Here is a 12,360-nt window from a genome sequence, read left to right on the forward strand (position 1 = left end):
TAACAGTACCTGGACAAAGTAGGAGGGCTGATTGATATGTTGTGAGCCTCATATTGAATTTTGACGACATATTACAATACTTTTCAACATAATCCCCTTCAGTATCTATACACTTTTTTTTCCAGTGGTGTTTAAGAGCTTCAATGCCACTTTTATAGAACTCCCTTTCTTGGCTATTCAGAAAGTGAATGTAATAGCTGTTTTCACTTTTGAAATAGATGGAAGTCTTATGGATCGAGATCAGGTGAATAAGGTGGATGCTTAATTTAAAGCCACAATCGTGAATTGCAATGACATACTCTTTCCACCTAACCTTAACCCTAATATTTTGTTTTCCATTTTTCAAAAGCCGCTTGTCTTGTGCTACCTCGTCGATATAAACTAAGCAAATAAGTCCAGTCCTATGGTACACGGCCCTATATAATCCGAAAATAGTACGACTTAAAATAGATTTCTTCAATATGAGGCTCACAACCTATCGATCAGCCCTCGTACTTGCAAATTACGCATACATTAATATACTGTGTTGATTCTAACATTTACTTTGAACAGGTTTCAAAAACCCGAGACCTGACGTGGGAAGATCGTGATCAGGTTCCTTTCGTCATGGCGACTCTTCGGGAGGTCCAGCGCATCAGCAACGTCTGTATGTTGACAAGCATTAACTAGTACTATTGCTGTTAGGAGGTTTTCTATTCTTCAGAAAATTATTAAAGTATAAAGCTCTCATCGATATCAGGTATCGGGGGGATTATCCATTTACAATATTGGTATGACGTTACGGCAGCAATGGTATCAGTCACGTACGAATACAATCACATCACGTCATCAACGATGGAATGACAATGTCCAGTTAAGGAAATTACCACCCTAAAGCTTCAGATAGCTGGAAACGTTCGGCGTGGTTTTTAACTTGTGGATTTTCCAAATCGGGTTGTGAATACTTATATGCACTCTAAGGAGAGTAAAGATTATATTAATCTGAACTCTCGGGGTAGGTTACACAAGCTGCTAAACCCTCCGCAAAATGCTTCGAGTCCGGCACCTGAAGACATCCCCGTACCTTATTTAAGAGTCCGCTGCCCCTCCCTAGACGGTGAAAGATTATACGATATATTAGTTTATCATTATTAAAGGTATGGTGTGGACCATTTTGAGGATTGCCATTGTGGTATATTTGTTAATTCTGTCTTACCTTGTTAGTGGCATACATAGATTTCTGGATTTGGACTGATGAACCTTTCCTAACTATCACCGGATCAATGATATTTTTTTATTTATATTGTCAGTACCCCTCAGTGTGCCGCATACTACTAACGATGACGTCGAGTTGGGAGGGTACACGATACCGAGTGGATACATGGTTCTGTTCCATACATACTCCTCACACATGGACACATCGTACTGGAAACGTCCGACAGAATTTAGACCGGAACACTTCTTGGATTCTAATAGTCAGCTCACAGACCATGACAACTTCTTTCCTTATGGCCTCGGTAATACATAATATTGTGACGATAACATTCTCCAGCTACATGTACCTCTATTTTGCACATGCATAACTTGTGCCAGTAATAATGACGACAAGCAGGTTAATTAATTTTGATCTTATAACTATCTCGCTGTTATGCTATCCTTCTCTCTTTATTTCATTATCATTGTTGTTTTTGTTTGTTTGTGATTTTTCTTGTGAAACACAACAGCTCTTACGTTATGTAAATCATATTTTTGTTTGTTTTCAGGACCCAGGACCTGCCCTTTTACATCACAGGCTGATAAAACAGTGTACGTATTATTTGCAAGCATCCTGAGGAAATTCAAATTGAATCCGGAAGTGAACAGAGTACCATCAACGGAAGCGGAAGACGGGGCATACCGATGTCCACGTCCGTATACACTGGTCTGTGTACCAGTTGATTGACAAACCTGACTACCCGAAATCACATGATAAACTTCAGATACCAGGTGACATGTATTCACGTGACATGATTCGTGTTTCCGACAGAAGATACGCGAAGTCTAACAGGAAAGGAATTGTTGTGAAGAAAACCGAAGTTTAAGGAAAGGGGAAGTCTTAAAAAATTAGTTCTAACAAACTCGTCGATTAAAGAAATTTGAGTAGATATTTGGTATGTTTTGAGAATATTGAGAGGGGCGGAACTTAATGAGAATTGAACTGAAGTATCAAACAATGCGTTAACAAAGTATAGTTACAGTGTGTTTTGATGAAGTGCATGGTTTGGAGATTCGTACAAATTATAAACATGTCATGCTTTCGCACATAAGATTAATATCGTTTTAAGTAACAGTTTAACGAATAGTTAAGTTGTAGTCAATTGTTTATGAGACATATATATATGGTATGCTAGACTCATTAGACAACTTAGGAATATTATGCTGTGCTGTTGTGTTTGCAAAATTATTAAATATTGAACCACATAATATATATTTATGCTGACATTGGTTGACTTATTGTATTTGGATTTTTTTAGTCCGCGAACAGCCAGGGCAATTTTGAGTCGGGGTCTCCTTGTAGAAGTTGGAGACTACCTCACTTAACAACATACGGGAGATCCGTCCAATGCCATTCAGAGCAATAAGAGTTCAGTGTCTTACCGAAAGACACAACCAGAATGGTATTGACCGAAACGTTTCTCAGCTTCGCGAGAAACGCAAACCGAAATGGGTAGGGAGCGTCGAATGAGGATCTACTTACATATCATTGAAATAATACACAAGACAATACGTTATATTAAAGGAAGACTGAATAACGGAATACACACGTAGAAACATGTTCTACCGGGTCATCGTTTTAATATTGGATCAAAATGGCACGTTAAAAAGTTTTGAATAAATCGCTAGAGAATCAAAGCATGGCTGTCTTTTTCACTGATAAATTATACCAGCTTGAGTAAAAAAGAAAGAGCTAAAAATTTGGATGGAAATTAATTTGAATATTCACATTTTATGATATTCTTTATTATTCACAAAACTGATGTAAACTGATATTTATTGAAACAAAAGTATACAAACTGATGAATTTAGGAACAAATCTGATCACATGGGAACAAAGGCAGGATTAGAAATAAAAAAAGGACTTTTCTGAAGTTTGTTTCTGCAGAATCGATAACAGTCGTCGTTCACATATTTTCTCAATTCAGAGTAATCTAAAACCTACAAAGAGAGTGCCAGTGTAACGGAAATAAAAATATACAGCGATTGCATTGATGTCAGTGAATCACGGGTTGTAACCTATTCGAATACATTTCATGTAGATGCTATATTGCAGTTTAAATCTTCAAAGACTTATAGTGCTTTCACAAGAACAAACTTACAAGTAGTAACAATGTCTAACTATGGTTGGGCCACTGAAAGGCCAATCATAACTATTCTTGTTGTTGGTATGCTAATACAATGGGCGGACAACGGATCACTACGCAGAAGTCCCAAATGTTGGGATATCTTTGATTTATTTTGTGTCCGTTGACAATAAGACAAAGAAGATACCATCATGTTACAGGGATCATTAGGTGTATGTTATCACCTTTCTGTGCTATAAAGCATAATTGATTTTACACAAAATAGCTAACATCCGTTATACAGTGACTTGTGCTTATATTCTTCACATGAAGACTGAAGTCAAAAACATTTATTAATGAAGATCATATATAGTAGTGTTAAACTTCTGTTTGCAGTAGATAACGGAATCTGCTTCACCCTAATATGCTGGGTGGCACGTAACCTTCCAGCAAACTGAAACAGAAATGGGGAATACAAGTTGGTTGCCTATTGTTACAAATATAAGTAAATTCTATACATGAAAAAAGTGGATTTTTTATTTGGTTCCTTTGGTGCATGGGAATTAGACATATTGACTTTATCTACGCCAGAACAAACTGCCCCGACAGGTAGTGAAAGATAAGCGGTTATCATATCATTTCATCAGGTCTTGCTATTTTGTTTATTTTTATAAGGTTCCATTGGTGCTTGAGAGTAATACATTTTTACTACTTTAAGCCAAAACAAACTGCTTTAGAATGTTGTGTAAGGTAAGGTTATTATATCGTCCTATCCTCTCTTGATTTTGTTTATAAAGAAATATTTGATCAATGCCTTAGCTCATGATATACAGAATGTACAGAACGAAGGGCATGTTGATTCTATTCGATCAATTTCGATATTTAAAGCAATGGTACACGATTTTAAGGTTTTACAATGATAGTTTTGTTACGTGTTCCTAGTACTGGGCCCAGGTGTTCAAGGGTGATTAGCTTAATCACTTGATTTGTGAACATTTCCTTTATCATTTGTTGCAAAACCTGTGAGTATATCGTCTTTAAACTGTGTCAGTTGAAGAGAATTAAGAATTACAGTATTTCAATAAGGTTTGTCAGGTTAGTTCTACCAGAAATTGTTATATCAGGATTTGAAAAATGTTGTTTAAATGTGATTAGCCTAATCACCCTCTAAACAACTGGGCCCTAATCGATTAGTTGATGGGTTAATGAAAATATTTTGATAAAGAACATGGCTGTAATAACGTTCGCTAACACTAGCATTTAAGCATAATTTCGAAAGGAAATTATAACCGTACTTCATGATAATAGGGGAAGCAATACTATATACTGTATGAATTTAAATGTTCGTGTTTACATACTTTCGTAGCTTATACCCAACTAATGTTTATACACAACCAAAGTATATACACAACGGAAGTTTATATACAACGAATGTTAGAAGGGCAGGGTATTGCAATCAAATTTCATACTACAATATAATGCAATATTTCAAGGGATATTGCGGTAAGACATAATATATTGCATTAAGGTAATTTTCAATAAATTTTGAAACAAACAACTGAAACATGAACATCAGATAAATACTTGCTTGGTCTAATCCAGAGATGTACCGAATTCTGCCTTATTTTATCGTCATACACACACACACACACACACACACACACACACACACACACAAACTTTTCAACACGCCAAGCAAGTTAAATTAAGGTTTAAGTTGAAAACTATAAGTCAAACATTCCTTATTCTGATGTTAAAATCCATTAAATAGTTGAAGAATTTACTGCCACATATAGCGATACTGAAAATCCTGATGTAATATATTGTCACAGAAAAAAAATTGAAAATCATTGGATTGCGCAATATTATGGCCGAACCCTCAACGTTTGTACATAACGAACGTTTATACACAACGAAAGTTTATACACAGCGAACGTTTATACACACTGAAAGTTTATACACAATGAACGTTTATACACAATGAACGTTTAAACACGACGAAAGCTTATGCACAACGAAAGTGTATACACAATGAACGTTTAAACACGACGAAAGTTTATGCACAACGAAAGTTTACCACAACGAACGCTTATACACAACGAACGTTTATACACAAAAAATGTTGATACATAACGAAAGTTTATACACAACGACCGCTTATACACAACGAACGTTTATACAGAACTAAGGCTTATAGACAACAGATCTTTAAACACAACTAACGTTTTTAGACAATGAACATTTATATGCAACAAACTCTTAAACACAGCGAACATGCATGCACAACTGGGGTTTATACGCAACGAACGTTTAAACTAAGAGAACGTCAATACACATCAGAAGGTTGATTTAGCGGTTATTTGATCAACGCCGAATTCCCTTCTTATGAAAAATAACAACAGATGCAAAAATCGATACTTGTGTCCCTAACAAGAATTGATCAAATAAGGAATATCAAAGAGTTGATGAAATAGGGAATAACAAGAGTTGATGAAATACGGGATAACAAGAGTTGATGAAATACGGGATAACAAGAGTTGCTAGCTGCAAACAAGTCTCTGGTCTTACCTGCGTTCGCAGACGAAGTTGAGATGTGAGCCACAGTTCTCGTCGTTCCAGAGGAAATTCTTATGTGGCAGCATATCCAAGCAGTCCTCTCCTCTGCTATTGATAGAGTTTGGTTCCCCTGGAGCCCACCGTACATATTCCGTGATAGGATCCTGGGACACTGCCCATATCCACTCGTTTTCATTTAGTAGATCTGTTCCGCCTAACCAGATCCCGTCCGTCTGGTTGGCTGAGAACGGAAAATTTCCATTATAATACATGCAATACCATGTAATTTTCAAGGAATCTTTCATTCTATCAGTAAAATATTTTTACGTGTTGAAATATATTACTTTATGGAAATTATTATTATGAATACCAAGCTAACCGGTAATAAGTAATTATATAACAATGTATATAATATACCACTGTCTTTGCCTCGTGTAATTGAAAAGTAGAAAATATTTTTTGTTAAGTCTAAATGTAGACATTGCAACCCTAGTTTTATCCAGCTGATTAATCAACCAGACAGTAAAAGGCTTCCTTGTTAACAATAATAATATCAGTAAATAATCAGATCATTTTAAATACACCTGTACAATAAAATCAATTAACAAATATATATTTAAACAATTTTATATGATTAATGTAAAATTGCGGTAACGTTCTACAACTTTCGCCATTAGTCTGAGCATATACATGTAATTGTTACATTCTAACCAGTGAAACTAGTGAAAAATGTTTTTTTTTTTCTGATTCGACCATGCAGACAATTGCTTTCAATCGACAATGGTGAAATTCGAAAGCTTACCCGGTATAGTTTTGCTATAAAAATATAATAAACAGAATATCTGGCAGTATCTGTAGCAACACCAAATATATTTCACTCGTGCTGATGTTTTGAAATAAGCAACGCACTCGGGAAAAATATCAAAATATTAGCCCCACTCGTGAAATATATTTGGTTTTACTAAAGACACTGTTAGATATCCTCTGAATATCCTCTATATATACATGTACACCGTATAGCCTAGGTTAGTCGGAACATTCTTGTCAAATATCAGTGAGTTTTGTAGTAGTTTTTAGTATATATATTTCAGATTAAAAATTATGTATTTTATCAATATTTACGTATGCGTAGAAAAAAATATTTCCTTCGACTAAAAAAATAGGCATGCATAGAACATGCAGGACATTCAAATGGAAATCTGTGTGATATAAATGCAGCTTTGCTTCATTAAAAAAACTAAATATAATGCAATGTCATGTATTTGTATAAGTATTCAATTATTTAGAGATGGCATAGAAAACACAAAAAAGCAAGTAAAGGCAAAACAAATATTCAAAAGAAAAATGTTGAGACCTGGGATAGAACACTCATTAAAATATCTTACTTTTTCGATATCATAAACAATAACCACTCAGCCATGGAGTCGCACTTAAGACTAAGTATACTTGAATCCTTTAGTTAAGAAACTACTTGCATCTTACATATCTTTTACATATTTCAATGCAAGGTGTCATGAAATCTAGGTATTCTTTAGATGTATATCATTTAAAACATATTACAAACAACATCAATACATCGACACATTATTTTCTTACATGTTTGCAAAGAAGAAGACGTTCTAAAAAAACTCAGAACTAGAACCTTATTTTCCAAAAATAGGGTAAAATTGTTTGAAGGACATTATTCAATTTATCATTTTGAAATAACTTAAGTGGTACAGGATAGAAAAAGTAATAAACACTTGATAGTAGATTTATCAACTACATGTCTTTTAGAGGCTAATATTTGCTGATATGGCTCTTTCAAACGCACATTTCCTCTTATACTGGGGCTGTACACAAAAATTGCGTCTGGAAGCTTCAATGCGCCTGGGATTGGAATTCAAATTGAGCATACTGTACGTCGGCAGGTATGTCTTGTACGGTGACACGTGTACTCAGGTCATCTTATTTTGTTAACATTTATTCAGAACAGTTGTTGTTTAGTCACTACGGCAGTTAACATCAAAATTATGATTATTGTAAAAAAAGTATTTAACTACCGGATTAAAACAATAGAACAAAATATATTGTTCCGTTGATATGATTAAAACTTGAAAATGTGAAGATATGTTCGTTGTAAGTTATGGATTTCAGATAAAAGTCTCTATTTAGAAGTTTTGTTGATACCAAAACTGCAGTTTTGCTTCTGAATTCAAATAAAGACATATACATTGAGGTGTATCAAAAAGTATGTTTTAATGTATTTATAACTGACTGGTCATGATATAATGATCCATTTGGTATTCTTATCGACAAAATAAAAGAATATTGTTTCTTCTGAAGGCATCTTTCGAGCAAAATACAAACATCCTATCGGTATAAATCTGCGAGGACATAAATGCATAATCACACTTTGATAAACAATAAAAATGACGAATACATGTCAACATTACAACGCTTATCTTAAAGTTGTATATTACGGTGTATTAATTTCTAGATACATAATTAAACGGCACAGACATCGGTGTAAATGACTCACAATGGGTCCAGGTGCTATGTAGATAGGACTCGAGAAACGCCTCTTCCTCTGCTGATTCTACGGTAGCAAGCTCACCCTCCGTGCACGGAACAAATTTTCTGGTCATCAATATATAATGATCTTAATCAATGACAAAACTAAGATACATTTAAAAGATATGTCTGCTTAATATTGTTATCACTTTATAAGATAAACTGCCAACACCATTGTTTGTTTTCCTTGTATTGCAGTATTTTAGCGAGATGTATTTCAGTGTCTGATTATGATACTGTACCATAGCTTGAATCCATGTCACTTGCAGGATGGAAAAGAGATAGCAAGATGTACCATTGGTGACGAAACCCTTTGGACAGTCCGCAGTCACTGGAATCAAAGTTCACAACGTATTAAGTGAACGCTCTACCAGACGATTACATCCATGTTCATATATAAATACACGAGAAATCTACTGAATATTAAGAACGAAAAGATAGATTAAAACGTATTCACGACAACAGTTTTTCTTATATACATGTATACACTATCGTGTGTATCCCGTGAAAGTGTTCATCAAAATACCATATACATATAATTATGTCCATCTAAATCAATCACCATTTATTAATTAAGACATTTTCCACTATTTTCATGTAGAATCATGGAGAAATTAAAAAGTTAATTACGGCAATAGCACTTACCTTGTCCTAAAAGGAATACCAAGAAAACGGCCACTCCTGAAACATACATGATTAAACTACTTTCATTCATACATTGTCTCTATTTGCTTATCTCCAGGTTAAAACCTTCAGCCCCATACGGTAACCGTGAAGGGCAAGCATTATAATATAAACACAGGCAGACATTTACCCAACGACATATGGGTCAGCACCACTCAAATCGAATGTTAAATGATTCCCCTTGAAAGGAAAGCAATAAACACAGAGAAACAGACAACTGTACATTGCATAGTAATTAACGACGGTACGATACCATAGCTGATGTTGGGATTTTCATTTGATTGTTCCACATCCCCCCTCCCCGTATTCTATATACTTCATCTATATTTCATTATGAACAAATGCACTTTGCAGATTGTATATCAAATATGACCCAAAAATATGTGTTTTATTGTTAGTCGTTCTTTGAATTGTGAGATAAACATAAATACGAGAAAGAGATCGCCGTTTAGGTGCTCAAATTAAGGCGTTCGTGTCCTGTGTGAAAACGTCAAGTACTTAAAGAGATGATTTTTTAAAGGGAATGTATTTAAGATTATCTTGTTAGTAGTGTCATATACGCTTATCACTCGCTGGCCTGGCGTGTTCTGGCTTCCATATCTCCCACGACTACTCGAAGATAGCTGACATTTCCGTAATCGGTCTAGGTACAGTCTAATTCAGAAGATGAACCGGATTTGTGTTGGTTTGCTTTTCATGTCCATCGTTTCAGGTTTGTTCTTAATTCTTTTATATAATGGTCCTTTCTGAATTCTATAACTTAGTTATGATTAAAACGAAACATTAATTGCTCTTTAAAGAAATGCATATCACTTTTATATCCAGTCCGTGGAGATTGTCCGAATGGTTATGTCCGGCATGATGATTCCTGCTACAAGTTCTTTTCCAGTGTTCTGGCCACCTGGGCGGAGTCTTTGGTGAGACCGCGATTTGACAATATAATATCACTCATTCATTCCTAAATCAACCAATTATGTTATTCCTACGGTAATGCTATATATTTTAACAATTCAGTATCTGTTAATTAACTATTTTTTTCTTTCTATTAATTCTAGATTATATTTGATTTTCCACATTGTAAATATCTATTACCTGTAGTATTTGAAAGGTGTTACTCATTGCCGTATTATATTCCTCTAGACCTACTGTGAACTATTTGAAAGCAAACTGGCGGTTATAGAGACAGAACGGGAACAGACGTTTATCGAAGGGCTACTCAGCAGAGAATGGCACACAGGTAATATATCAATGTTATAAATACTCAAACATATTGCTTCAGATGCTTATACGTTCTCATTTTAATATTTCGACACAAATTTCTATTTCAACACATTTGTCTAGTAGATAATAAACACAATCATATTTATTTTTATCAAAATGAATTTACATGTATCTTTGTTGTAATAAATAATATGTTGTCAGCCTAACCGACCATCTTAAATAATATCTGAACGTTTGTCGAGTTCCTAATGAAGTAAATGTCATTGTTGTGTCAATCTAGGAAGCTTTAGTGCTAGAAATATGTAGCTGCTTACTGTGTCGTTGTTGGAATGATACGGCATTCATCCATACTATAATACTAATACTTACTGATTCAGGTGCCTCGGACGGCGTTTGGGTTGATGGGACTGACCTACTGATTGAGGGAGAGTGGGTTTGGGCGGATGATGGGACACCCATCAATACACAGGGATATAATAAATGGTTTCCCGGAGAGCCAAATAGTCTGGGAAGGCGTGGAGAAGATTGTATGGACCTCCTACACCATGAAAAGTACAACTGGAATGATAATTCGTGTGAACGAAAACAGAATTTCCTCTGTGAAATAGAGTAAGTATCCAGCTAAGGCAGGGGTAGAGTAGAGGAGCGCAGGCGGTTATACTGTTAATTCCTACGGTGTGAACATTCATTGGCCAAAACACAATGGTCAACCTGTCCTTGACACTATCTACACAAGGCACAGTGAACATGGAAAAGACTTACATTGACATTGATACCGAAACAGTGGTATCCTGGTATGCTATATCTTAATTCGCGATATCTGTTACAGCGCATGCGTCATCGAGATTCATATTTAGAATTTCATTAATATAACGTAACCCTAAACGTATAGCACGTATGATCTGGACTTAAAATTCAGGATAAGGAGACAGCGTTGATTTGTATTTTACAAGTTATGTATATATTAATGACATTAGCATTGGTCCCATGACCTTGACGTTAATCAAACCTGGTAATATTTGAATTAAACGATACATCTAACTATCACACTGACTAATAGTACTATGGCAAAGACATCGTAAATTCTAAAGTAATAGTTTGATTTTAATAAGGATATTACGTATAATTCATAAGTATTGCATTATATTCGTACATCACTAAATTAATTTCTGGAATTATGACATATTATGTATCTATCCTTTACACTTATATATGCGATCGTATTTACACTTTAGCTATATTAGTAATGTATTCATTTCAGTTGCAGGTTTTAACAGTAAACGTATTCAAGTCATATGTTGTTGTTGTTTTTTTTGTTTTGCTTTTTGTTTTTTTTGTTTTTTTGTTTTTTGTAACCAGTAACTTAATATCACTGTCAATATAGTTTAGTTACATGTTTTATGATAAGGAATCCTTATTTCACTTCAGGACAGAGGGCAGTTCCGGAATGGGAGGCGGGAACGCTAACAATGGCATCATCGGAAAGTAAATTTCATGTGAAAGTTATTATTATTCTGTGTATGAAATAAACTCTTTAAATCAGTCCTGATCTTGTATGTTTTGTATTATGTTTATCATTTTGGTTCATCATGAATACTTAGTCATCCACCTGATATCTCGTCAGAGAATAGGATAGCATTTTGTAATGTAGCTATGGCAGTAAGAAATAGCACTTATCGACTTAGTGATGAAACCTTAATTCTGAGTAAAAACGATAACATATATACATTGACGTGGAGACCTCTAAAAAAGTAAGCAGATGTTCTAATTTCAGATTCATGTACAGCATAACTGATAGAGAGCTTATTGAATCATAGTGCTGTTCCGTCCTCGTCAGTAATGCTAAGAAAAATGGCGACAAAAAAGAGGCGTCAAAGGAAACGACATTGCAAGAGAGTTTTTAAATGTATTAAGGAATTGCGATAGCCAAGCAATTCAGTCAATCAGATGATTTCACAATCACTGCTCTCAGGATTTCAAAGGAATGTCAAGCTCATATGTACATTGTTAACAGTGACAGTATTCAAAGTTGCGACAACCTTCCATC

The 12,360-nt window shown here is 34.8% G+C and overlaps 2 protein-coding genes and 1 pseudogene across 2 annotated transcripts; 2 read left to right on the forward strand and 1 right to left on the reverse strand.

The window, feature by feature from the left end:
* Positions 1-556: 556 nt before the first annotated feature.
* Positions 557-2,444, forward strand: LOC117322840 (cytochrome P450 2U1-like). Its single transcript, XM_033877782.1, has 3 exons — positions 557-646; positions 1,290-1,496; positions 1,743-2,444. Exons 1-3 carry the CDS (start codon positions 607-609, stop codon positions 1,919-1,921), a joined length of 426 nt encoding a protein of 141 aa, XP_033733673.1. The 5' UTR covers positions 557-606; the 3' UTR covers positions 1,922-2,444.
* Positions 2,445-3,430: 986 nt separating this feature from the next.
* LOC117322841 lies at positions 3,431-9,141 on the reverse strand (annotated as a pseudogene).
* A 509-nt stretch (positions 9,142-9,650) lies between these two features.
* LOC117322842 (perlucin-like) lies at positions 9,651-11,856 on the forward strand. Its single transcript, XM_033877783.1, has 5 exons — positions 9,651-9,804; positions 9,918-10,009; positions 10,233-10,329; positions 10,691-10,922; positions 11,742-11,856. The coding sequence occupies exons 1-5, from the start codon at positions 9,759-9,761 to the stop codon at positions 11,800-11,802; spliced, it is 528 nt and encodes a 175-aa protein (XP_033733674.1). The 5' UTR covers positions 9,651-9,758; the 3' UTR covers positions 11,803-11,856.
* The last annotated feature ends 504 nt before the right edge of the window (positions 11,857-12,360 follow it).

The sequence above is a fragment of the Pecten maximus genome, chromosome 3, assembly GCF_902652985.1.
Source record: "Pecten maximus chromosome 3, xPecMax1.1, whole genome shotgun sequence".
In the NCBI taxonomy this organism is placed as follows: Eukaryota; Metazoa; Mollusca; class Bivalvia; order Pectinida; family Pectinidae; genus Pecten; species Pecten maximus.